The 27,312-nt window shown below is 36.1% G+C and overlaps 3 protein-coding genes across 5 annotated transcripts; 2 read left to right on the forward strand and 1 right to left on the reverse strand.

Moving 5' to 3' along the window:
* The first annotated feature begins 284 nt into the window (after window positions 1-284).
* LOC129887959 (uncharacterized) lies at window positions 285-4,283 on the forward strand. The gene is made up of 3 exons (XM_055963216.1): window positions 285-1,008; window positions 2,224-2,719; window positions 3,880-4,283. The coding sequence occupies exons 1-3, from the start codon at window positions 369-371 to the stop codon at window positions 3,884-3,886; spliced, it is 1,143 nt and encodes a 380-aa protein (XP_055819191.1). The 5' UTR covers window positions 285-368; the 3' UTR covers window positions 3,887-4,283.
* A 1,082-nt stretch (window positions 4,284-5,365) lies between these two features.
* On the forward strand, window positions 5,366-14,708 carry LOC129887960 (dihydroorotate dehydrogenase (quinone), mitochondrial). Of its 2 annotated transcripts, XR_008766519.1 has the most exons (12): window positions 5,401-5,804; window positions 6,741-6,823; window positions 8,440-8,763; window positions 8,960-9,212; window positions 9,799-9,879; window positions 9,986-10,093; window positions 10,192-10,221; window positions 11,692-11,829; window positions 12,361-12,398; window positions 12,497-12,596; window positions 13,548-13,886; window positions 14,621-14,708. XR_008766519.1 is itself a non-coding variant. In XM_055963217.1 (11 exons), the coding sequence occupies exons 1-11, from the start codon at window positions 5,649-5,651 to the stop codon at window positions 13,620-13,622; spliced, it is 1,386 nt and encodes a 461-aa protein (XP_055819192.1). In that variant the 5' UTR covers window positions 5,366-5,648; the 3' UTR covers window positions 13,623-13,911. The 2 variants fall into 2 exon arrangements, 1 of the variants encoding a protein (XP_055819192.1); XM_055963217.1 differs by lacking the exon at window positions 14,621-14,708 and having other exon boundaries at window positions 5,366-5,804; window positions 13,548-13,911.
* Window positions 14,709-15,136: 428 nt separating this feature from the next.
* On the reverse strand, window positions 15,137-27,099 carry LOC129887961 (phenylalanine--tRNA ligase beta subunit, cytoplasmic). Of its 2 annotated transcripts, XM_055963218.1 has the most exons (20): window positions 26,927-27,099; window positions 26,775-26,830; window positions 26,327-26,427; window positions 25,927-26,056; window positions 25,713-25,828; window positions 23,656-23,722; window positions 23,440-23,481; window positions 23,329-23,370; window positions 23,127-23,203; window positions 22,180-22,306; window positions 21,935-22,102; window positions 20,675-20,803; window positions 20,474-20,575; window positions 19,653-19,784; window positions 17,973-18,047; window positions 17,438-17,545; window positions 16,239-16,334; window positions 16,065-16,148; window positions 15,545-15,617; window positions 15,137-15,454 (listed from the first exon to the last, which is right to left on the reverse strand). In XM_055963218.1, the coding sequence occupies exons 1-19, from the start codon at window positions 26,982-26,984 to the stop codon at window positions 15,549-15,551; spliced, it is 1,779 nt and encodes a 592-aa protein (XP_055819193.1). In that variant the 5' UTR covers window positions 26,985-27,099; the 3' UTR covers window positions 15,137-15,454; window positions 15,545-15,548. The 2 variants fall into 2 exon arrangements, with proteins under 2 accessions (XP_055819193.1, XP_055819194.1); XM_055963219.1 differs by lacking the exon at window positions 23,440-23,481.
* Between the last annotated feature and the right edge of the window lie 213 nt (window positions 27,100-27,312).

Raw genomic sequence — 27,312 nt, forward strand, 5'->3', positions numbered from 1 at the left:
ATAAATTGATAGGTCAAGTTTTACATTTTAAAAAAATGAAAATAAGATTTGAAATTTCAGATTAAGATTTTTTGAGAATTTCGTATTTGAAATAATAAATCGTATTTCCAAACACAACGTATGTGTTACACGGTTAAAATTTTGAGATTTAAATTTTTAAATTCAATATGAATTTGAATATAAAAGCTTTAAATTTTTAAAATAAAATTTATATATTTAAAAATTTGATAAACTTTTGAAATTTTAAATATGTTGCATAAATTGGGAAGTATTTATTTTTTCATAGAATATAAAACAAAAAAGGCCTCTCGACCTTTACCTTTCTCTTCATTCTTCCTCTTTCTGCATAATTTAGAATTTGTACAGAAATGGAACCTCATCACAACCCACCACCGTCCACCGCCTTCCACCACCACCACGACGACGGCGCCGGCGGAGGAACCTGCGTCAACTGCGGTGGACCCACCGCGTTCCCATCACCGCCTCCTGATCCTAACCCCAACTACATCCCCATCCGTGCTCCAGCCATCAACCTTCCACCAGCCAATAACAGAGAAATCATCATGCGAACACCAGTTCCTCAATCACAGAGAGTCTTTCCGTTAACTGCTCCTTACCAATTCCAAACTCCGGTGAAGAAAATCCACACCCAAAACGACATCGTTCAGTTTCAATCCTCACCCACTTGCCAAAATTTCCTCGGTTTCGTCGTTTTACTATCGGAGTCCATTCGTTCCCATAAGCTCTCAGATCCTTGTCATGAGTCGCCTGTAGTGTTAGCCATTGTTTCCGTGCTTGAAACCCTAAGTGTCTACGTTGATGAGATCCCTTTAGCCCCACAGTCCTCTCGATTCGGGAATTTGGCGTATCGGACGTGGCATGAACGTATGAGTTGTGATGCTGAGTCATTTTTGCTTCAGTTTCTGCCTCCGGATCTCCAGTCGGCTACTCTTGAGCTTGTTCCTTACTTTACTGATAGCTTTGGGAACTCCAGCAGAATTGATTATGGTATGCTTTTTTGAATTTTGATTGGTTTATGTCCTCAATCCCGAATTAGTTGAGCTCCACTATGAAAATCCTCTGGAGAAGCTCACATATGTAGTGTTAACTATGTGCGACTAACTGACGTTAAATTCTTGGAGTTTTTGTTGTTTTTCTTAGAGTAATCAGAGTTGCGGAAACTTTTCTTCTCAAACAATTGGAGAATGAGTACTTGTTTATGGTTTAGTTGTACTATTACTGTTCTAGAGTAGAGAAATGAGTTCAGTTGTGTGCTAATAAGAGGAAATGTAATTAATACTAAGATGTGCTTTAATGTTAGATTATTGATAAAGTGTTATTGTTTAGTAATATATGATACATTCATCTCAGCCTATGCTCTGTCACACCTTTTTTCTTGTGGGATTTATAATGATGTGTAATGTAACAATCCTGTATACGGGAGTTCAACCAGGTTAATAAATCTACTTCATAAGAAACAGAAGATGTGTTCTATATCAATCATAATGCATAATGTAGTTTATTAAAAGAGTCATAATACAACAACAACAACAACAACAATCCAGTGAAATCCCACATCGTGGGGTCTGGGGAGGGTAAAGTGTACGCAGACCTTACTCGTACCAAGGTAGGACGGCTGTGAAATCCCACATAGTTGAATCGTTGATGTGTCTTCCCTTAGCAATCATTTCGCAGTGTTCTCCTCATTTTCCTGTGAGATAGTGTTGGTGGGGATGTAAAGATGCATCGACAAATACTTTAACAAGTTTTAATCATGTTAGAGGGTATACAATAAACCATTTCTAAAGCTTTTCCCCATCTAGAAAAAAATAGTGGGTCTGTCCTGTTCATAGGCACATTTGCATTTTGTGCTTATGTTTAGGTGATTGAACATGAAAATTTTGTTTTCTTGTTGTGCTGATTTACATAGAGTCTTGATGGAGAACATAGTAGCCTATCTTCACCATCTGATTCCTTTTCTTGATATACCAATGATATCCAAAGTTACATGAAAATGGCTGTCCTTTTCAATCTACTTAAAGGAATTTTCTACTCCTTTGATTTGAGTTCTTATTTTGCTGGATTATGATATAGAACTATTTTATACGGTTTTTCCTATCCCTTTAGAACCTTTTAGTGCACAGGATTGCTGGCATACAATAAATGGCCTTTCCTAGAACAAATTAATATTAATTCCTAGAACTAATCACTTCTGTTGTATAGGTACTGGACATGAGACAAATTTTGCAGCATGGTTGTATTGTTTAGCAAGATTAGGAGTTGTGAAGGAAGAGGACTATCAAGCTCTGGTGTCAAAGGTTTTTGTCAAGTACTTGGATTTGATGAGGAAGTTGCAAGTAACCTATTGCCTAGAGCCTGCTGGGTCCCATGGGGTTTGGGGACTAGATGACTACCACTTCTTACCTTTTATATTTGGGTCATCTCAGTTGATTGATCACAAGTACATGAAACCAAAATCTATTCATAACAAAGATATCTTGGAGAACTTTGTAAATGAATATCTTTACCTCTCATGTATTGTATTCATAATGAAGGTGAAGAAGGGAGTGTTTGCAGAACACTCTCCCATGTTAGATGACATTAGTGGTGTACCCAATTGGAACAAGGTAAACAGTGGCTTACTTAAGATGTACAAGATTGAAGTTCTGCAGAAGGTTCCTATCATGCAGCATTTCCTTTTTGGCTCCATTATCCAATGGTATGCATCTTATTTTCACCTTTTTCTCTAAGCTTTATAAATGTATTGGTTATAGAAGAAGTATTTCATTTTCTTATGTCTTTGCTATTCTTTAAACTCGCCCTTTTCTGGGGATTAGTTAGATTTTTAGTTGTGCATCATGAAGCCTTAACCAACTATAGGTAAGTTTTACCCTTTACCATCTTGTCCTGACTTACTGATACTTGTTAGTATTTGGAGTATCTAGTACTTGAGAAAGAAAATAGTAGAAGGCTGGAATCCGAAAAACTTAGATGGTTACTTCTGTCGTCTCTCGGAATGTTCTTTTGACATTGACTAAATCTACAATCTTTTGTTTGGGATACTATGGAATGCCCGAAATAGTGAAAAGATTTATGCACAGTTGGGCATATAAGAGTAGGAGGAAAAGAAAAGCATGGGACGTTGCGCCACTATCACTCATGTGGATACTTTTTGCAAGGAAAGAAACATGAGAGCTTTTTTAGTGGAGGAATATGACTTTGTATAACTGGGGTCTCTTTTATTTTTGCTTAAATATGGAGCATCCAGGAAGTTCCTGTGGGCATAGAGGTGTTTTTGATTGAGAACCATATTATTGACACTCTACTTTTTGGTATATACCTCTTGCATATAGGGTTTTCCTCACAACATCAATACAAAATTACTTTCATAAGAAAAAGGTTCTGTTTGGTTCTTGTGGCTGAAATTATGGACGAAAGTCTCGTTGGAATTATTGCTGCATATCCCTGATTGGATGTACTTCACAAATCCCATGTTATTAGCTTGTTGCAATTGACCACCAAATCCCAAAACATGACTTGTCTCCTGCAGATCTAGCATCCCCTCAATACAAGTCCTTTCAACATCTGAATACAGTTTGTGTGGGACACATTTAATAGAGATGTCTGTGATTCACTCTTTGTAGTATCTTCTTGAATTCTTGATCCATTATTTTTTACGTTCTCAATCATGGACCAGGTTTCCCCAGAGTCCTCTTACCACTCTTTATCTTGGATGTCATTAACATGATAGTTTATATTGGTACATTGTGAGAGCATTGCTCTAAAGATAACGACTAGATCAATGAGATGCACTTACTATATGATTCTTTGGCATCTCTGCAAATCTGAAGCTTAATTTTCTTTTGCTCTTTCATCCAGGCAATGATGTGCTGGTAGGTCTTTTTTCTGAGCCAGGGGTCAGTCATATAGAGCTTCCTATTTATCAGCAGCTATTTAGTGATGGAGGAAACATACATTCTAATATTTTGGCAGCAAACATCTACAACATTTGATGCTTCTAATATATCAACCTGCTATTCAGCAACAGTTTTTGTTTTGATGACGGTGATGTCTGGATCAGCTTGACCGTACCTTGACTATTCTACCGGATACCTATACTACTACCTTCACCAGCTTATTGTCTAGATTTTGAATATTGTTGTTATAAAAGTGATCTTGAAGATACTTTCATGGCAATATGTAGAGAAATACTCCAGTTGCAGAGTTGGTTGTGTAAGCTTTTGACAATTATCTCCTGTATTGCCAGCTAGCATTGTCAAATATGTCTCTGCATTTCTTGTGCCATGAAATTCCTTATCTTGGGGGACGTATTTTCTTTTTAGTCCATTAAAGAATGAATGTTTCTTTCCTTTTTTGGGGATTCCTTAATATGAATCTTTAAGGAGAACACTCACCTATGAAACTGTAGTTTCTTTGTCTAATGTTCAAAGAAGATGTTTCACAAGCTATCTTTGTAAAACGAATGAGACTAGTAAAGCAAGAAAAAACAAGAAAATCAAACAGAAGAAGAAAAATATGACCTATTTATAAGTGGATAAAAGAAGTAAATAGGCTACATGTATTTTGTAAAATTAATTAAGGTGCATGTAAATACAAAAAAAAATCATAAAAATTAGAAGGTTAAACGTATTTCGTAAAATTAATCGAGGTGTGTGCAAACTAACTTGAGCACGATAAGAAAAAATCATAAAATCCTTTATTTTTCGTCTTTTAATTTGTGACGAAAACGAGAATATCATTTCTTTTATTAAGGAAAAGGAGGAATGAATAAGTTTGATAAAAATAAGCAACTTGAATTCGATATTTTGAAAATTCTGCAAATAGTTATTCGATAATCATACGGTTTGTTCGTTCAGTTTAATTTCAATTTTTCTTTCTTTTGGATAAATATAGGACAGAGTAACGATATAACAATTGAAATTTTATTAAATCAATCACATTTAAAATGTTCAAACAAGAAGATCATAATTTAATATAAATTAATTCATGTAAATATTATTTGTGCATCACACAATTTTTTTTTAAAAAAAAACTAACAAAATATTTTACGTTCACACAAGATTTGAAAAAAGACCACACCCTAAAAAATATAATGTAAACAATCTACTATTATAATACAAACATTATTATCTGTATCTGGCTTGAATCCCAACCCTAAGTCACACAAATTCTAATACTATCAAACTGAAAAAAAATACAAAAATTTACCTATCATATTTAAACTATTAATTTGAGAAGTAAAATACAACAATTTTTTATTGTTAAATAAAAGTAAAAAAGAAATTAAAGCATAAATTTTTTTGATAACTTTTCCAAAAAGGCATATATATCAACGCCTAATAAAAGGGTTTTTCTCTTACCCCTTTCATCTGTGCTAAAACCTCTCATCTTCCTTTCCAAGAACAAAGCTTTACACCCCCCCACCCCCAAACCCCAACTCATACACACCCATTTTCACTCATACTCTGCTACTCCAGATACCCTTTTGAGTCATTTGAATCATAGTATCATCAGTTGGCTGTATCATTACAAATCTTCTTGAAAGTTTTGAGCATTTAGAGTTGTAAAGTTTGAAGGTGTTTTTGTTTGATTATCAAAGATTTAATTTTTTCGATTTCTTAAAGAAAATGAAACAAAGGGTTGGATTTGCATTGATTAGAGAAAGCTTGTATCGTAAGCTAATAAAACCAAACTCTGTTCCTCCTAGATATTATTGCACTTCTTCAGCTAATGTTCCTCCAACTCCAACCCCACCACCTAAGGTTCCTCATTCTTCAAAAAAGGTACTTTCTTTCTTATCTTTTTTCTATTTGGTTTTATAATTTTGTATTTAGAGTACTAGTTTAATTACTTTTCTTGCTGAGAAGGGTAGGATAGAGTTACTTGGCACCTGTATTGGTATGAGGTAGCAGGTACCCGGTGGAATTAGTCCAAGGTGCGTGCAATTGCCTCGGATACCATAATTATAAAAAAGAAGTTCTATAGAGAATTTTTATTTTCTTAGAGTAGTTTTTTAATAATAGAGGAATTTTCTTGTTGAGAAGTATAGGATAGAGTATCCGGGTATTGGCACGAGGTAGCAGGTACCCTGTGGAATTAGTCGATGTGTGTGCAAGCTGTCTCGGCACCGTAGTTATGAAAAAAAGTTCTATAGAGAAGCTTTATGCTTGAAATGGAGTGATACAAAGGGCCAAAGATTGTATTTGATTGGAATATGGTTGGATTTCAAGTAACATATCATGAAAAAAGGTAGGATTTTGACACAAGATTTTGGACTCACTAAGATAAATCATGCAGTTAAGAAACAGAGGTAACTTCCAATGACATTGAAATGGGACATGAAGAAGTATTCAATTTCTCTTTTTATCAATTCAAGTTGGGGATATTGAATCATTTTGAGCGTGTCTTATTATTTCCTTTTTTTTTCTTTCGGGAAGCATTCTCATGAAATTATCAATGCATTTGATTATCTTAACCATGCCGAGTAAATGAAGTAACTCATTTATTAAAAAAACTTTTACACTTCTTGAGAATATTGGAAGTTCCATCCGGAGTTTCCCCAATTTTAATACAGATGGCCTGAGTTTTAGAAGGTGGCATATGATAATCGCCTATGAATTCAGGAGCTGTATTCTAATTTACTTATGCTTTTACAAGGGTTAGTAGTTTCTTCTGCATGCTTCTTGTATTTCACTTCAGCATCTTGGTTAAAACTGCAGGGAAGGTTGCTTACAGGAGCCACAATTGGTCTACTTATAGCTGGGGGAGCTTATGCAAGTACAGTTGATGAGGCCACCTTCTGGTACTGAATTTAAATCTTTGAGATATGTACTTTTACAGCATTGGCTGTAGAGTAGTTGAGAAACAAATAAAAGCACAGATACTGTATAGATTCTTTTCATGAATTCTGTAGTGAACCAAACAAAGGAAATTAAATGGAAATGCAGTGTAATTCTTTTTTTGGGCACATTGATTGAATATACGCACAGAGGTACGCACAAGAAGAGAAAGAAAATGGTGCATTGACATCTTAGTGTACCTGCAACTTTTTATTCTAAGACATTCTTCCGATATGGATTACGATTTTTGGGGGGATGCATGAAGCTTACTGTTCTTCTTTGGACTTTAGCTTATCTAGATATGAGACTCAACCAAGCCCAAGAGTAGTAGGGTTGGACTTAGAGATAATTTTTGTCTTATGAACTCAATAATGTGTTCCTCAGGAATGGAGAGAGATAGTAAAGCTGCCAGCATTTTTTTTTATTTTTTTTTTGGGGGGGGGGGGTAAGACTTCTTAACTTTTTGCTTTTCTAGAGGGGTGTGGCAGGGGTATTAGATGAGTTATACATTGTTTCACAGGAAGAAACACTCCTAGTATACGTTAGATGTGAACGGTTCAGCAAATGTTGAGGGATCTGGTCTATATCTTGTTCTCCGATCTCATACAGAGAAGCCATCTCTCAGTCTGTTCATTGTAAGAGTTGGAGCAACCTATAAACAAAAACGACAACTACGCCTCAGTCCCAACTCCCAAGCAAGTTGGAACGACCTATAAAATTCATAAAAAATGCTTCCCTTAATTGCTCATGAGATGGAAAGAGAAAATGATGCTAGTTGGTGCTTCATACGTGTGTTGGCTTAGAACTGATTTTATGAGAATATATGTGTGTTGTTTCACAGGGGATGCTGCCTTAAATGTGGTTCCGCTGTGATAAAATTGCTCAGTTGTGAGTGTTTATTTATTTAGTAATTATGTAATGAATTTATTGATGTGGGTGAACACCTTGTACACAAGTGGTACACAAACGATAGAGAACCTGCATTATATGGTTCTCTACTGCAATTATGCGTCACCCCTGAAAATTGACAAAATGAGAAGACTGGCCTCAACTGTATAAATTCACTTTCCGATTTTTCAAAATCTCTTTTGTTGTTCTTTTTCACAGCACCCACATAAGTGCCAAAGGAGCTGTGTTCCATGCTCTGCTCTTCGTTCTCCTTTTGAAGGCTCAGAATGCATTACATTTCCAAAGTAATCAGCAGTGAATATTTATTTCTTTGGGGTTTGAAATTGAGAATGATGTTTCCTTAATTAGAGGAAATTGGTTGGTTGCCTATGCTTTCTGATGGCTACCAACGGCAGAATAGTACAAGGATATTGGTGTGCTTAAATGAGTTTGTTGGTTTGAGTTGCTTGGATGTTATAGGTACAAAAGATTTCTGATCATCATACACATAGGCATATTTGTATTTGCAGTTTGATTTGTTAGAATATGTTGACAATCTTCTTCATCTTGTTGGCTTATTTAAGTAGATCGAACTCTGTTCTCCCTCTTTCTCTTTGGCTGAACTGTATCTACTGTTGTTTATTACAAGGTTTGGGTGAAAAATAACATTTACATTCCAAAATACGTGCAGTGGCTGGCTATTCTCAGCAACAAAGCTTGTAAATCCATTCTTTGCATTTCTGGATCCAGAGGTTGCTCACAGACTGGCAGTCTCTGCTGCAGCCCGAGGATGGGTTCCAAGAGAGAAGAGGCCTGATCTTCCCATATTGGGCCTTGATGTATGGGGAAGAAGGTTCTCAAATCCTGTTGGTCTTGCTGCTGGTTTTGACAAGAATGCCGAGGCCGTTGAAGGCTTGCTTGGATTAGGTTTTGGTTTTGTTGAGGTTGGCTCAGTAACTCCCATTCCACAGGAAGGCAACCCAAAACCACGTATATTTAGGTTGCCAAATGAAGGGTAAGCATGTATGTCTAATCAGATTATGTCACCAACTCACCATCAACATCTGTCATGTTTTCTGATTTTGAACTGTTTTCATTTTTCTTTTGGTTTTCTCAGTTAAGTTCATTTCTATTATCAAAAATAAAAAAAGAAGATCAAAATGCTTGATTGTGGAAGTTGTTAAAGTAAGAATCGTTTTTATTGGTGGCAGTGCTATAATCAATAGGTGTGGCTTCAATAGTGAAGGAATCGTTGCAGTTGCCAAACGGTTGGGTGCTCAGCATGGTAAGAGAAAGTTGGAAACATCTAGTACTTCATCTCCAGCAGGAGATGAAGTCAAGCATGGAGGGAAAGCTGGTCCTGGTATTCTTGGTGTTAACCTTGGAAAGAACAAGACAAGTGAAGATGCTGCAGCAGATTATGTGCAAGGAGTTCATACATTATCTCAGTATGCTGACTACTTGGTAGATGTCTGAAACTAAATGTTTCTTTTGATTGGATATTTGCATGCTCTTTGGTTACACCTGTTTGGTATTCCTTTTTGTTTTATGTGTGTGTGTGTAGACTTGTTTTCTTTTGTGATCTAGTTTCTACAAATGTGTATAAATTTGTTTTTTGTTTAATTATCTGCTTGAATGAAAAAAATTATGTATTAGATTGCCATGTTGCAGCCTGAAGGAGCAGGACACTTTTTCCTTTGTTGAACACCTTTAGACTAATTCACCAAATATAGGAAGGTGTAAAAAGACACCCCCACCACACACACACACTCCAAGAAAGAATTACAGACTAAAGATTTCATAAGCTCTTCGGTGTCTGTTTTATTTTCTTATATTTTACATGTGGTGTTTCTGGCAATGTCACATTCCATTTCATCATTTGATAGAAGCGAAAACAAAATATAGCAATTGTTTTTTATGTCTGAGAACAATTGGGTAAATTTTCTCCAAGTTGGTTCTCTTGATGAAAGGAGACATTCTTACCAGCTTCCGGAGATGCCTCTCTAGTATTGCTCATAAGACTGATTCATAGTCTCCTTTACTTCTTTAGGTAATTAATATCTCATCCCCAAATACTCCAGGACTACGCCAGCTTCAGGGAAGAAAGCAGCTGAAGGATCTTGTGAAGAAGGTTTTTTCCTGATGCTTTTCTGTTTCATTGTTCTAGTTTACCTCTGGTAATATTTGAGACCATATCACCAAGTATTAGATTAAGTCCTTTCAGTACCTTTATTTAGGTTCAGGCAGCTCGTGATGAAATGCAATGGGGTGAGGAAGGACCTCCTCCTTTACTTGTGAAAATTGCTCCAGATTTGTCCAAACAAGATCTTGAAGATATTGCAGCGGTATGGAAGCATTTTTACTCATATGTAAACTAGGTTGGGATTGAGGAATAGTAGTTGTTGATTTATTCTTATGGTTTGTTTTCTTTGTACCATTGTAGGTGGCTCTTGCTCTTCGTGTGGACGGACTGGTACAGTTTGAAAGAAAAATCTTTTAGTATTCCTTCTTGCGTTTTTTAACAAGTTAGTAAGCCCCTTTAGTGTTGGATTTCAAGCTCTTTGGTGTTGGGAGATTCTTGATGACAATATCTAATTGGTTTCTGACTATACCTATCCAGAAAGAATAATAATTTGGTTTGTGACATTGTACCTATATTGACCACAAGTTTATTTATGATTTTATTCCATGTTGGGGGATCATTGATTCACTGTAACTTATCCTCAAATAATTATCAAAAGCTGAGCAGCTCAAATTTGAAAACCATGGTTTGTTATATGGATGAATGCATCATATCTGCCAAATTGGCAGCACCCTACTTTTGTGGCTTTAAAAGAAATACATGATTTTCCTGTGCTGTGCCTTTATGGCTAACTTTACCCAGCTTTTATTGACTCTATTAAATTGCTCTGTGAAATTTTAGAAATTTGGGGTAACTTCGGTTTTTCAATTTCATTGTATAAGAAAATTGGTTATCTCATGGATGGGCTGCTTTGGTTCAGTTTTCTTATGGTATGATTACGGTGCTAATGCCTCTCTTTATCTCTCTTGGAAGGTATAGTTTTGGTAGCCTATAGGCTGATATTACTTTTCACTTGTTGGCCTATATTTGAAACGTAGTCAAGTTTTGTGGTTATCTACTTTATCCACCAAAAGTCCAAGCTTTCAGGGCATAAACTTTTCTGAACAGACCTAATTTTGGTCAATTTATTTTCTCTATCTAAAGACTCTAAAGCTTCAAATTGTATCCTGCTGGTCAAATTGTTCCCACTCAGAAGATTCAAATTATATCCAAAGTATTTCTTCAAAGGAATCTGACATTCCCTCCTCTTCCTCATTCTCCTTCTTGGTCACTGCCTTTTTCTAGTTTTATATATTGATGGTTTTGTTTTCGGTTTGAACAAAATCCTGTCATTTGTCACATGATTTGCTTAATTACTTGGAGGTCCGGATGATCCCAAGACTGCCATCATACCATTGATTATGGAGTCATTCTTGGAGCTTGCAATGTGCTCTCATGTTTCCTTATCTTTAAATCAACGTTGGACGTAACATTGTACTTTCAACAATCTTGAAATCTAGAGAATTGAAAGTTTCGAGTGTGTCTGCAAACAACTTTTCTAAACCTTGTATATTTACGGTACATGGCAGTTATGCAGTTAAACGTCAAAATGGCAGTCACTTCTGTAACAACTAGAATAGCAGAATTATGTCTGAATAAATTAAAGAAACTGCCAAGACTTAAATGTGCCATTCACATTGTTTCTAATTTAAGTTTCCCATCCCCCCCCCCCCCCCCAAAATAAAAGAAAACAGAAATGAAATGCAGTGACACAGATATGGTGGCGAGGTTTCTTCCTTGTTTCATGTTTTACCACCATGTTCTGCAAAAATGTTTTATTTTTTAATAACAAATACCAACACTTATGCTTGATGCTTGTAGATTATATCAAATACTACAATCCAAAGACCAGATTCCGTAAGTCAAAACCCTGTGGCTCAAGAGACTGGTGGCTTGAGTGGGAAGCCACTATTTAATATGTCAACAAATATACTGAAGGAGATGTACATTCTGACTAAGGTATGTACATTATCCCATTGTATCAGGAATATGTGCACATTGCTAGTTATTGAATTGGACAGGAACAAGTGGGCTGGCTCCTTTTGGTCCTTCCTGTGTCTTATTTCTGTATCTCATTATATCCATGTCAATGTTCTTCTCTAAAATATTAAGCTTTCAATTTCCTCTTGTAATTTTTCCTGTTATTTCTTAACATGGATACCTTTAACTTTGACCACATGAAGTTGTTATCTGTGGAGTACAGCTTCAAGCTTTTATTGTTCTATTCAGTTATGATATATTGTATTTTTATATTTTTCTCAGTTTTCCACTGCTCAAATTTTAACCTCAAATAATGCTTTTGCTGATAATTTGAGATGAAACATTCTGCATATAGTTCTGTCCACTTATGTCTCTTGCTATACTCGTGTCCTCAGCGTGTGATTGTGATTCACTACTGCCTAACATTTTCATTTTGTAAGGACAAAAAGAATATCTTTCGTTGTTCTTTATTTGATGCAACAGATTTCCTCAATATGTTTGTTCTAACAGGGAAGGATTCCTTTGATTGGCTGTGGAGGTATTAGCAGGTACTCCACTCCCTCATCCATGATTGTAACAAGTAATAGCATCTTTGGTTAGATACTCTCTTAAATACTTAAATACTTGAAATATGCATTTCTTGCAGTGGTGGGGATGCTTACAAGAAAATTCGAGCTGGTGCCACTCTTGTTCAGCTTTATACAGCATTTGGATATGGAGGACCTGCACTTATCCCCGATATAAAGGTATTCCGACATGCATTTCAAAGCCTCTCTTGCATCTGGTTTATGGGATTAGGGCTGATTTTTGAGTTGGGACCTTTTTTGTTCCTTTTAGTTTGTCTCTTTTTATATTTTTGGGTGAAATTTTCTTTGGGAATATAAAAATTTATTCATAGATAAAAAATAATGATTAGTACAGGGTGTGAAAAAGGAAACTTCCTTTATATTTTTCTTTCTGCTGGGCAAAGCTATGAGGGGCAATGGTGCCCGTGGAATAAGAAGGATAAGGGAAGAAAGGGTAACGATATACCCTTGGGATGGGTAATAATAGTCTCTAAATGTGGTTAAGAATTTTTCTTTGTGAATCCGTTTATTCTTTATACCAAGCACTAGATATTAGGTATATACCATGGGTGTACAATTCCACGGAACTGAAATACAACCACATGGAGGACTGATAATCTGTCCCCTATTTCATTAGACTAGAATGACATCAAGCATTATATAAATCAATCCAAAGTCTGAACTCCCTCACTAAGGTCTCATTAGCTCATGAAGACTGCTGTGCGTGTGCACATTCTAGAGTATCTTCGACAGATACTTCAATCACATTACATTGCATATTGTCTGGTGTTTTAACCTAGAAATTGGCATAACACATAATCTCTTATCCCTATAGAATTTATACCAATGTATTCACCGAATCTGGTTGTAAATTTTGCATTGTGTTTGATTTTACGTCATGAAGTTTAATGATTGCTAAGGAAAGTGCACATTCAACTCCAATTTTAATCGTTTTTGAGATTGACTACTGCTAAAGATGCGAGCTACTTAATCTTCCACAAACCTAGTTACATTTTTTCCTGCTCTCACCCGCAAATGAAAACATATTCTGCCCGCTTTCTTTATTTCTACACTTGCTTGTAGATTAAGGAACATTCTGCTCACGTATTGCAACACTATCTCTATCTATAGGCTGAACTCGCGCGTTGCTTAGAAAAGGATGGTTACAAGTCAATCCATGAAGCTGTTGGAGCAGACTGCAGATAGTTTTCAATGTAGTCAACCAATCATCTGAGCTCGAAGGGCTGACAACATTTTTGCCGCAGTCTAATAAAATGAAAATTTTGGTCCCTTCCCATTTTGCCTCATATAATTTGTTTCTTAATTTGCGATGCCTTCCAAAAATTTAGATGTTTACGGATTACTTGTGGCAAGTGACTCATATTTTTCTTAATGTAACATAGGAACAAAATTTTGTATCTTTGGTTGAGCTATGATATGGAGTTGAATCCACAAAATACCAAGTGAAAGGTAATGGTGAATTTTCTTGCTCATAGTTTCTCTTTAGTTTTCCTTCCTCGAGCCTGTTGTCTATCAGATATAGCTTTCCTATCTCCACAAGGTAGAGAAGAATTCTGCTTACACACACTACCCTTCCCAGTTTGCGTACATAATTTCTCTTTATTTTTCTAACATCGTTTATTTTGGCGTTTCGGGATCATAAAACCCCAACTCATGAATTTGATCAATATTCGTGTTTGCTAGTAAATATTGAATTTCCTGAATTTGATTGATGGATTTTGTTTGTTTTGAAATTGTGTCCATTGAAAACATTTTGGTGACTAATATATGCCATGTTTGACATGACTAACGTCAGTTATTCTCGCGTTCTGGGGTCATGAAACCTGAATTCATGAATTTGGTTGACGGACTGTTTGTCTTTGAGGTTTGGCGTCCATCAAAAGCGTCCTGTTGACCATTACTCACCATGTTTGATATGACTTAATTTTGGCATTTTGAGGTCATGAAATTTGAGTTCATAAAGTTCATCTTTTTTCATGTGGATTAGTACATACTAATTTTCATGAATTTGATTGATAGAATTCGTTGTATCTAAAATTTGATGTCCATCGAAAACTTTATGGTTATCAATAATACTCAGCATGTTCGGCATGACTAACATAGAATATTTTGACGTTTCAGGATCATAAATTTGAATTCATGAACATGATTGTTTTCTTTTTTGCATGTATTTGCTGATTAAGGTTGTGCACTCATTCTTGCGAACACAATGATTAAGGTGGTGCACTCATTTGTATGTTAACTTGAGATCACTATTCTAGAATCCTAAATTCAAGACTCGTAAACCTTATCATATAATTCCTTTTGTAACGTATTACGTACACATCGTACGATAATCAGTTATATATTGTAAAAGATTTTTAAATTTTTTTTTACTGAACTGTAGATTCTAAGATTTCATTAAATTACTTCAAGGATTCAATTTAAATGCAAAAAAAAACAAAAAACGCAAACACAAGTGAACAGAGGTTTAATTTGTTCGTACCATCTTAACAGAGGTTTAATTTGTTTTCCTTTTTTTCGCGCTCTTGTCCCGTCTCCATACTACTCACTTTGTTTCATTTGTTCGTACCATCTTAACTTGACACAGGTTAAGAAAGTCTTTCAGTTTGGGGTTTGAGTTTAGCTTCCTAAACATTGGACAATAGTAAAGTGGTCAAGCTATTTTCATGCCAAACCAAATAATTCATTCAGATATATAAGAGAGGGTAAACAAGTGAACAGCTTCATTAAAAGTAAATCATCTTAGGTTTGCTTAATGATAATCTCAATGTTGAGGAGAGGGTTTCCTGACAAACAGTAAGTGAACCAAATGAATGTTGGATCATCTTTCTTCCTCAAATTACAAAGTATCGATCAATACATAGAGATATCTGTCAAAATTGTCACCACATTCGAACAGCTCAAGGCCCCGGGATATCAAAAGCAACACAGTTTGATAAACGAATTTATAAGTACTTCATGGAACCAATGCGACAAAGCATTAGCATGAAGAAAAGGGCAAGGTAGCTGATGCTCTGGCAAACATAAATTAGAGGTGTGTTTATTCCGGTAAAAAGCAAGTAAGAAGTGAGAAGGGAGCGTGTAAAAATACTGCATAATGAAACCTGACTATAGGAAGCTCTGCATGTCAAGCTCCAGAAAGGTGCAGGGATCTGGAATGTCATACTCTTTGAGGACCTGAAACCAAAAGACAAAAACATATAAATTTGCAGTTACAAACAGCGCTAAGGTTCTGCTTTTCAGGTTATCACAGGTGGCCTCAATCCTTGTTAACAGTAGAAGTTATACTGTCTAAAGTGGAAACCATTAGGTGAATTCAGGCTGTTATGGCATGCTAATAATTTTTCTTTTCGAAATTGGTGTCAGCTGTACCGTCCAAGACAAATATTTGAAGTGGTCACTGTAATGATCTGTAATACCTATGCAAGGGTACATTTTAATCATGCATCCAAAATGAAAATATGTTGGATACGAATTGCCTATAGCCCAACAAGAAGGGTAAAAGCTTTATATAGGACTTCACCAAACTCAAGATGCTTTAAAATGAATGCAAATGCAAGTAATTAGAATATGTTCCTAATTAATTGACAAGTTATACAGAATCAATGCATAATAAGTGAATACCTTAGGGTGCACAATACCGAATGTTCCAATTCGCTTTCCTCCGTAAATAACGCTAGCTTGTCTTCCCTGAAGAAATGCAGGCTCCTATGACACATTAAGAAAGAAAATAAGCACACAGAGCAATAGTCATTAATGAAATGAAAGGAAACAAATTGGCAAAATGCAAACAATTACCTCTGATTTTTCTATGTAGTAGCCTGTACTGTTTCCAGGTGATACAAAAGTAGTACCAGTTGCTTCCATGATTTTGTCAACTAGACCATGTATTAGCTGGAAAAAATGTGAAGAGAGTCGAATGTTTGAGTGCCTAGAAGCTAGTGCACAAACTACAGGACTATTCTAATTATACATATGACTCTGATAATAGAATGAAGTAATCAAAATCATTGCTTCGAAGTCAGAAGAATTTATATTTAAGGAATGAAGTTCCACTCCAGATATTCTTATAGTAGAACTTCACTATAAGCAAAATAGCAATATATATTTTATTCAAGAACCTTCCAAGTTTGGTCTTATTCTCCAGAGGTAAATAGTAGTTGTGGATGCAGAAGTTCAGAATTTGCAGAAATCATCACAGCACAACTGATGTCGAAGAAGGATTTGAAATCATTCTGCAACCTAAGCTAACCATGGACTTATCCAGAACTCTCTCTGTGCACACAAGAGTTCTTGCAAAAGGAGAGCAGTACTTGCAATGATCCATGTCTTACTCCCTTATCCCAACATATTCTAAGTTCTAACTAGCACAAGACTAAGAACAGAATGCTTGAATCGATTATTTTATTGAATTTGGTAAATAATTGTTTTAACAATCATTTGTACAAGTGGAGAACTCAACTGAAAAATGTCACTAAAATTTCAAATAACACGGAGAAAAAAAAAATCCTGTTGAAGCGAGGTCAAGCTATTTATAGCAGATCATAAAGGGAAGCAGGGCAATCTTATTGCAACAGAAGGCACAATAGGAAATGGGTCACTCTGAGGGGAAGACCAAAAGGGAACCTGCAGGGACTGGATGGCAGAGGTCACTTCATAATTAGGTCCAGCTCTCATATGAAATAACTTTCATGATCGAGGCAATACAAGATTTTCATATACCCAACAGTCTTTCCATTTTAAACTCACTTGCATTCAACTCTCCCTGAAGAAAAAAATAGAGACCTAGAACAGAGCTTCCTTTACAAGTATAATATCCGTCCAAACTACAGTACATATTCCAACCGGAGCTTGTAATGTGCAGCCGATGCTACGGAGAGTGTCTATACGTATTTCAAATAGTTCACATCCAAGGAGATTTTACAGTGTAGAACTACTAAACTACCACGATGTACTAAACTACCACTGTATGAGCTACAAATGTGGTAAATCTGTACCTCAAATCCTGAGTTTGCGCCGCAATACAGAGCAGCAAGGTGGCGACGGTTTACTGCACCAACATCATTTGTGCCATCTAAGAGGACTACATCACCAACTTCAAAAATCTGAAACCAAAAACGGAATTAAGACATTAAATTTAACATGCAGAAGTCACTCACAAAAGGATTGGCAAAAGAAATAAAAATTCAAGGCAGTAACTACACCAAAACAGTAGCAATGATAGAAATATGCATGATAGTAACAAGAATCACACAACTTAATACTTGGAGATAGCAAAAAAGTACTATATAACAAATGTACTTATAATTAAGCAGAAACTCCCTTCACTAGTTGTTAAACAAACATATCCCACATAATTAAGTTTTTTATAGCCAGAAAATATAGTCTATTAGACGACTTGGTGAGAAATACTATTTACTTACAACTGTCACTAATTGCAATCTTAAGCTTATTTCACACATTGAAGCAATAAGGTCAGTGGTAGAGTAAATGGCAGGTGAAACCATGCAGAAGTTAGCTGTCTTCATTTACCTTTATAGGCTTGGGATGGTCTTTATTATGCCCCACAGTTCTCAATAGTCCAGGCATGAGAGTAGGCCGAACAACCTGTAAAATGAGAGCTGTTTCAATTACCAGTATTTGATACATAACTAGAACAAAAATATGCAAATAGAAGAAACCTGCAACTATATATAAATTAAAAAGGCCTGTAGTTTGCATTTAATTAAATCAAAATCAAGGACAGCAGATTGTTACACAAAGCAGTATCTCTTTTAAGTAGGTAACCAAAAAAATTACTAGACTGGACAAAGGGGATACAACAACAAGGACTTTATCATCGTCTACCATAATTATCTCTGCGGAGTACTTTCTCCCTTTCTAGGGTAGAGACGTGTTTAAATTCGAATCCAGGATATCTAATTTTGATACACAACAATTCTCCTATAAGCAGCAAAGACAAAAATGAAAGATGTCAAATACTAACTTCTTATTTTGAGTTTCAATCCCTAAATGAAAACATGGCTAAGCCCGTCGAAGGTGAAGAAACTCGTGCACCCATATTGATTCTGAAAGGCATTTCAAAGAATGTTGAAGCAAGTGGCCCCCAAGAGTGTGGCCTAGTAGTCAATGAAGTGTGTTGAGAACCATGAGGTCTTAGGTTCAAATCCCAACAGACAAAAACAATAGGTGATTTCTTCTCGTCTGTCCTTTTTTGTCCTAGCCTATATGGACAGAATTACCTGGTACTTGTTGGTGGGTGGTAGCACGTATTCAGGGGAATTGGTCGAGGTGTGTGCAAGATGGACCGAACACCACGGTTATTAAAAAAAAATGAATGTTGAGGCAAGCCAGGAAAGGACAAAGTTGGTTGTGCAAGAGGCATGACAGCTCTGGCAACTCCATTGTAGGATTTTTAGAATTCGGGCTTTGAAAATGTTGACTTGTATCCACTTTTCTGGGAACAACTTGGATTGACATCTTGTTTGCTTGATTGCCTTCCTTTAGCTGGTTACTGGTAATTGTCTGAGTGTGCTTGTTTATTGCCTTTTTGTGTGTTATTGCTTTGATTTGGCATAATTTGCATAACCAAAGTCAATTCTTACGAAACAAGTCCTCATAATGTGTGATGTGCACATGGCCTTTAGTTGAGTTACCCTTATCTTAGGAGGGGAAGCCATCAGACACATGGAGCGGGCAGAAAGCAAATCAGCCACTATCAACCATGTGCCCCCAAAAATGGGTTGTCTAGTAAACTCTTGGTTGGGTCAGCCTCAAGAACATTCTTATTTGCATCATATTGTTAAAGCCTAACAGGTCCAGTACCAAGTACCAAATTACTTTGTAGGAGGTTCGTGCAAATCATGTCAAAACAGGCCCATGGCCCAAAAGATATTTGAGCATCCCTATCTGGCTATTTGTTGCATCTTTGAGGGTACTATGGTCATTTGGGGGGAAAGGATATCTTAGCCCACCAAGACACTGCATAAAACAACTGATATAAATGTTGTGTTTTAATCAGCCTTCTATTTATCTCGTTGTACATACACCAGATTTTATATTAAATGTCGTCTTTTTAATCAATATTCAAAGTGAAATGCTAAATTTTCTTCTTCCTAATTAACGGTCTAAACCACGCAATAATGGACTTCTGGCAGGGGGACCATAGAGTCAATTGACAAGTTATTTCTTTTCGGGACAGAGCAGAGTCACCTCAAATTCAGACGTACGAGAATCAGCAATGATCACAGCAGAGTTATCCTCTTCACGGTTCAACATGGAGAAAATTTCTTTCTTGGAACACAAGATCCATGTTAACACCTCAGTATAACCAGCCATTGCAATCTAAAATAGGAAAAACATTAAGTTAGATGGGAAGCAAAAGTAACAAAAACAATTTGTGAATCAAGAACACAATCAAGTATACACACAGAGGACAACTTCATTAGGAAGAAAAGCACAGGTTAGTTCTTTTTCGAAAAATTATGTGACTACCGCAGAATACTTAAGTACCTAAGCTGCAGTTGAAAAACTGAATTTCATATAGTCCAATAAGACATCTCAGTAGGCAGTAATTATCTACATCATCATTCTATGAAGAAATCTTAATAAACGGACTTCAATACTGAAGTCCAAAATTCGAAAAGAATAAACGAAGAAGGAAGTACCTGATCAAAAAAAAATGAAGAAGGGGTGTCTAGCACACAAGAGGTTATAATCCAACTAGAATACTAAAAAAAAACTTGGAACTAAAATTGACACAAACTCCCCACCCTCTTCCTGGCTAGAAGCCTAGAACTGAATAAAAGGCTAAAGTTTGTTTAACCAACTCCAAAGGTCCCAAACTATAGTGCCACTTCCGAGAATGAAGCAACATCAAGAGAAGAATTAATTTTATTAAAGATTGCACATAACAGAGACAACACAAAAACACAATAGAAAGTGATGCTGCCTTCTGCAAAGACATAAATGTCATGACAGCCTGAAGTCTGTGTTAGCAATATGAACCACACAGAAGTGTATAAGTACATTACCTCTGTACGAATTAGATCACTGAATTGACTGAGAGGTAAAGGATTCAAAGATGCAGGTTTCCTCTTTGGGATCTCATTGTAGCCATAAGCAATTGCAACATCCTTCAGAAAAGGATAGAGAAGTTGAATCCATATAAGAAGAAAGACAGAAAAGATATGGTGGGATAGTAACTATAAGCAGTAATGCATCATAGCAAATACCTCCGCTACATCACATGGATGAAGAACGTCACTTCTTGTGGGAGGAACAGATACAACAAACTTGACTTCTTTATCTTCTGATACAGATTTCTCTGCACGCAATTGCATTTTATGCAACAAACTAGCCACCTGAATTATTGTTTAGTGTCTAAAGAAAAAATTCCATCTTCTTTTCTACTCAAGAATAATACAGCAGAAAAAGCAACAAAGGTCCATCACATAAAAGCTAAAAGAGACAACCAACTACTGCCAAAAATTTCTGAGGAGCATTTAAACAATGTGATGAAAATTCTGAAATGGCCATGTTATTAAAGCCAATAAAAGTACCATGAGTGCATGGGGTGTCCAAACACTAAGCCAGTAGATCAAAATCATACCGTAGCCTCACGTTTGATGCTACTTTCTGAGGCACATCCAAGACATGGAAAAGAAATTCAAAGAAACTAATAACTTAAAAAACTTTCTTGATTAGGTTTGGCAACTCGGACGCACAAATTTGTTTTTCATTTCTTTTGTTCTTTTGAAACTTAAATGCTTTCTTACACCTTCGCAGGTTGATGAATATTTCTCGAGTCCAGCTTAAGGGCATTCTTATGCCTTCCAAAAACAATGAAGTTTTTGTAGGTATTACTAGTTAGTAGGAATTAGAGAGTTAATCGGCAAAAAGATAGTTTCCAAGTTGGTTTTGTCATCCTCTTCAGATATCATAAGGCTTTGGAACCCACATAAACTTTAGGGGGGCTCCCCCTTGGTGCCATCATTTTTTTTGATAAAGTAAGTGGTATTTGTTTCCATCAATCTAATGGAAGGGAATTGGTACTCAATGCTTCAAGACAAACATTTTAGTAACCAAAAAATCAATTATCATTGTTTTCTGATAAAGAAAAAAGAAACAAGAAGACATGTATCAACCTTGTCACCGAAAATCAACTGTCTTTGTATATGATGCATTTATGGGATGTCCTACTTATCTATAAGGCATGATTTATATTACCGATCAAGAAAATCCCCCAGATATTGTTTCAAGCATAATGACATCCACCACCACACACTAATGTCTATGCAACCATGGGGACTTGGTATAGTTTCCATAGGCACTGCATTCTGTTGGCTAAATGCTGAAGTCTTAAATATTGGAAGTTACAGAACATTTGTGAGCAATATCATAATTTTCATGAAGATAAGATGATAAAATGAGAGGAACTCCTGAATACATGAAAAAGATAAGAATAGAGAATGAATGACAAAACTCTATAATACCTTATCCTCTGGCAATTGAACTCCAATGATGCCAGTAATGTAGGACAAAGGCACATTCATGTTGTAGATTGAAAGATCGGGGCAAACAAATGATTCTCCATGAGGATATGTTACTTTAACTGGTTCAACTTCAAACTTCCGCTCACAGTACACTGAAAACATAGTTACCTACATATAATATATATTAATTAGTCAAAGTCCCAGCAAACCAAAGAAGGAAAAGAAAATGAGCTTCTAGCTCCTACCATCGTGTTCAGAACAATGTTGGCCTTCGTCAAATCTGTGGCTGTACATTCTATAAACACGTTCTTTGTTTTCAGTGAAATGGCCGAATGTGCACCATTAATAATGGGGGGTAAAGACAAAACAGTCCTGCAGAACAGAGAGTGACTAATGAGTTGTAGAAAGATAGTGGCCAAATTTCATCAAAAATCTGTCCCCTCAACAAAAGCATTTTGGGAAGTAGCCATAGTCTCGTCTGGAACCTTCTTTAGTCTAATAGAAAGCACCTTATAGATTATCTCATAGATGTTACCCACTAGAATAATAAGTCTATAATTCTTGATGCTCATTGCTCCTTCCGTTTGAGGAATGATGATAATAAAGATGCATCAAGACTTTTTTCAAACTATACCCCCTCCTGAAACTCCCTAATAGGCTGCATCACCTCACCTTTAAATGTATCCGAACCCTGCCAAAAGAATGCCAACACGAACCCATTTTGCCCGAGGCTTTATCCACCATACAATAAACCATCGCCTCCCTCACCTCATGTTCCCCGATCTCCCTCTCCAAACACCCCTTCTTCTCCTTTCCCACCTAATAACAAACCTACAGCCTCAATTATCGTCTCCACCACGCTTCCTCTTTAAATTAATGATCTAGCAACCTAAGCCGACTCTTCTGTCCCCTCCACCCCCTCATGCACTTCCCGTCCCACTTCAAAGGAATCTGTTCAATCTCTCTGTTTGCAACTTGCTACTCCACAAAAGAATCGTGTTTGAATCCCCTTCCTCCAACCACAACACCCTCGCTCATGTCTCCAACTAGTCTTTTGTTTCCAGACATTATAAATAAAAGTATTACTTTATCTAAAAAAGCACACAGGTCATTGGGCATGCAAGTATGCAACGAAGTAAATAAATGCAGTAAGATAGCTCCAAAGGGAAAGGCTCATTTGTAAACTGGATACCTTTTACAATCATATATAACAGGGTACACTGGTGAATTCTCGATTATGTGCAGAAACTTCTTCAGCTTCAAATCGGACTGTAAATCAGCGCAGTGGTGTGTTAGAGATGTCTTTAAAGTAAAAAATTAATTTATTTGAATCTTCATGATAATAACAAGAACAACAATACAGACAAAGAATAAAAGGATAAGTTGCAACTCACTTTGTAAAGTTCCATCAGCTCATCAGCTCTAAAGTTTCTGGTCTGAAAAAACAACCACAAAATATCAGCTTTAACACCATCATAAGCCAACTGCTAAACTAAACCAATTACCTGCTTTAACGGCACAAAATTTATTTCTGCAGGAGGCAAAGCCTGAAATTAAAGGGGAAAAGGTTTAAACATCCACCATCTTAAACTACGTAGGGAAAAGAATGCAGTACACAAGAATCAGATTTTAAAGGAAAAATCTGTCTGTCGCTCTAATTTAGAGACAATCAAATACAGGAATAACTTTGAAGGAAGTTAGGTATAGCAACTTGCATATACCTCATATGTGAAAGGTCCTTCAATTGTATCTAGGTCATGGGTACCAATTGCCACCAAGGTTCTTCGCCTGTTAAAAGCAAAAAGGAGAAAAAACAATGTACATAAGCATAAGCAAGAGAAAACATATGCAGGACTCTTTCAGATAATAAAGATGTGATTCCCCAAAATACTCGAAGTATATTGTAAGGATAATGCTCATGGAAAAACAATTCAACAACAACAACGACAACAATAAGAAGAAGAAAAAGCAGCATTGTCACCACCACCCCCACCACCATCCAAGGATGTGGCCTAGTGGAGTAGTGCTCTGTAAGTGGATAAAAACTACGGGAGATAATGGTTTAAATCCCAATAGTGGCAAAAATTACTAGGTGATTTCTTCCCATTTTGTTGTAATGGAGAGTGTCCTGGTGGGAGGTAGCATGCACCTGTGTAATAATCAAAGTGTGTGCAAGCTGACTCAAGAAACATTGTTATTATATAAACAAAAAAAAATAACAATGAGGAAGAAAAACCTTGTGAGGGTTTTCATTATGTGATAGAGGATTCTTCTAAATTCTACTCATTATTCATATCTAGATAGAGAAGAAATCAAAAACAAAGTGATGAAACCAAATTCAGAAGCTTAGAAGGGCACTTCTGCAGAAGTCCGAAGAAAACGCCAAGATGAAAAGTTGAAGGTAGTAGGAAAGACATATAGTATACTAGTTTTAAGATAGACAAATGAAGAGATTGTCAAAATCAATGATCCTCTGCACGGGAAAAAAGAACAAGAAAGGATGATAACATCTAAAGGAAGCATCAACAACATAACCAGTGTAATCCCACGAGTGGGGTCTAGGAAGGATAGAGTGTCCGCGGCCATGCAGAGTGTACGCGAACCTTACCCCAACCTCATAAAGATAGAGAAATTGTTTCCAATAGATCATTGGCTCAAGTAATTGTTTCCCCCACCACAAAAATGGATATAGATGTACAAAAGAAATAAATATAGAAGAATTTAAGCAATTATATTCAACCCATCTACTTTTAACAGTATTAGCACCTTTATACTTTCTCCTCAACATGTAAGCCATTACATTCATGGATAGACAAGTTTACCCAGAATTCAAAATATTAAAAAATACACCCTGCATTCCATCTTTACCTATTCTAAAGAGATCTTAAAACTAGTTTACCAAAAACTTGCAATGATTTCACATGTCACCTTCAAGTTGGCTAATTGTGATATAACCACTTAATCAACCCTTCATCTCATGATTTCAACCAGTGATTTCATCTCGTGATTTCGCATGTCCAAACGCATACTAAGAATAGACCGCATAAGAACAAAGGTTTACAGTATTTTTACAGTCGAAACAAAAAAGATCAAAAAGAGAATATAAGAATTCCACCCTCCTTGAGATCTTCCATGCTTCAAGATGTCATTAAGCAAAATTTAACATCAAGTAGGACTAACAGAAACCAAAGAAATTAAAAGAGTTAGATAGGTGTTGTAGTGTGCAACCATCTCATCTAAGCTTAAGTTTTTAAGGTGAACACATTTTAATCACTTAAACTATATAATGTCTCAGCACGCCACGTCACATGTGGCTTGATTCTAGTTCTTGGGCCAAACATAGAAGATCTTTTTCTATGGTGGTGAGATTTGAGCCTAACATTTCTATCAGATCTAATGTCATGTTGAAGTGGGTGACCATCTCATTATATTAGAAAGAGCACAATTTTAATTATTTAATTTTCTTTTACAAATCGAGAAATCTTAAGAGCTAATGACGCTTCCAGAACTTGAAAGAGTAAGCCTGTACCTCTATCCTTCTTCACTTAAATACCAAGCTTTTGTCCGTAGCATGATCTGAACCACGAGGACCTAACCCACATTGAGCTCTTACCATTAGATTGAAAGCTTGGGGCAATTATTTAATTATATTATGTGGGATTTCACTGGGTATGTTGTTGTTGTAGTTGTAGTTGTTGTATGTCTCAACAATAAAAAATTCAGTTGAAATAGAAAAGGTAAATAGGAATTTAAACTGCCCTTTATAGTCTGGTAATACCTGCAAATGTTTTGATGCAACCTATCTTGTAGTTCAATGAAGCTATTGTACTTAGCCTCATCAAATGTTACACCTCTTAAAACAGCACATACAACATATGGGCGAATCTTGGATGTCTAGACATGAAAAGACAAATGTTAATGCAATATAGTTTCTTTATCACATTTAATGGTTGTAAAATACTTAACACATACATAACTTTAGCAAGTAGTACCTCTGTTCTCACACGCACTTCAAGCATAGATTCTTTACCAATATTCGCCACCTTATATGTTGGGATTGGGTCAAGCCCATTAAATATTCGGAGAGCTTGCGCTAGTCCTTCAAGACAAAGCAAATCATATCTGCAATACCAGTTTGCATGAAGACATATTACACTGTCAGTACAAAAATTAAAAGCAACACTGTTATCCACCAGATAACAAATAATTAAACATTTCTAGACAACCCCACTCCACTAAACTAAACTAAGTGCAAAAAGACTAATAAGTCACCAAGGAAAATCAGTTATACTAGTTTCCAAACATTCAAAGCATAAACAAAACCTCCAAAACTTTCTACAAATTCAGGAAAATTGATTCTGCAATGTAATTATGAAAAGCAGACAAGACCACCTGTTTGCTGGAACTTCAATTTTGTATATAGTCTCTCCATCATCTTCCACCCCCTCTTCCTCCAAATGCTTCTCTTTTCTCTGTATTGCTTTTTCTGTTGTCTGCATTTTTCGCACATGAATAAGCTCAATAATAAACCAACAACCCACTGCTTGGATCAAATAAACTAGCTCAAGAGATAAAAACACATACGACTATACAAATTACTCCTTACATCCCCAAAAATTACTGGTCCAAAGTATAACAGCAGCGTCAATTTGCTCAATTCACAACTTTTTGGATACAGAGTTAAAAACCACAAACAACTTTACTATATAACATTTTTTTTAAAATGAAGCGCAGAGGAGGTGTTCAATTACACAATGCATATTCTAAGGCCAGACCGATACAAAACAAAGTGAATAACACTTCTTCATGGGTGAGAAATGAGGATTTCAGTAGTGCTTACTATATCATCGAGCTCAATACCAAACTTAAAGCACAATTCGTCGAATTCTTCATCAGCTGAAAGTTTATATCAAAAAAAAAAAGTTTTTTTCAATCTAAGATGAAAAGTACTTTCATGCGGAGCACGAGATATATATAAAGAGAAAAACTCACTGTAAGTACAGCCTAAGGCTTCGAACAGACGGTCTCTTCCGACGCTAACGGTTGGCATGGTGACACCTGAATCTGAGAAAAATGACGGCGGCGGCGGCGGATGCAACCAGTGAGGCAAAAGAATGGAAGGCGGCAAGGGTTCCAGCAACTCAGTCTCCTTTTACATAAAATAAAAATAATAAAATAAAATTGGGTGCACCAATATTACGAAAAAGGATAGAAATGTGCCTAACCTATTAGAAAATAAATAAAATTACCCTTCATTTAATTTTTATAATCTAAAAGGATGTCCTCTAATTATACAACAACCCAGTGAAATCCCACAACATGGGGTCTGGGGAGGGTAGAGTGTACGCAAATCTTACTCCTACTAAGGTAGGACGGCT

This window comes from Solanum dulcamara, chromosome 4 (assembly GCF_947179165.1).
Source record: "Solanum dulcamara chromosome 4, daSolDulc1.2, whole genome shotgun sequence".
Lineage (NCBI taxonomy): Eukaryota > Viridiplantae > Streptophyta > Magnoliopsida > Solanales > Solanaceae > Solanum > Solanum dulcamara.

Bases quoted from the DNA above. Each gene is read 5' to 3' on its own strand.
- LOC129887961 (XM_055963218.1), bottom strand. From the start codon at position 26,984: ATGCCAACCGTTAGCGTCGGAAGAGACCGTCTGTTCGAAGCCTTAGGC. The intron at 22,103-22,179 runs GTAGGAGCTAGA...TATTATATGTAG, and splicing joins ACATTGTTCTGAACACGATG to GTAACTATGTTTTCAGTGTA. The intron at 16,335-17,437 runs GTACAGATTTAC...CATTTTTTCCAG, and splicing joins GCGCAAACTCAGGATTTGAG to CTAATACATGGTCTAGTTGA.
- LOC129887959 (XM_055963216.1), top strand. From the start codon at position 369: ATGGAACCTCATCACAACCCACCACCGTCCACCGCCTTCCACCACCAC. The intron at 1,009-2,223 runs GTATGCTTTTTT...TCTGTTGTATAG, and splicing joins CTCCAGCAGAATTGATTATG to GTACTGGACATGAGACAAAT.
- LOC129887960 (XM_055963217.1), top strand. From the start codon at position 5,649: ATGAAACAAAGGGTTGGATTTGCATTGATTAGAGAAAGCTTGTATCGT. The intron at 5,805-6,740 runs GTACTTTCTTTC...TTAAAACTGCAG, and splicing joins TTCCTCATTCTTCAAAAAAG to GGAAGGTTGCTTACAGGAGC. The intron at 9,880-9,985 runs GTTTTTTCCTGA...ACCTTTATTTAG, and splicing joins TGAAGGATCTTGTGAAGAAG to GTTCAGGCAGCTCGTGATGA.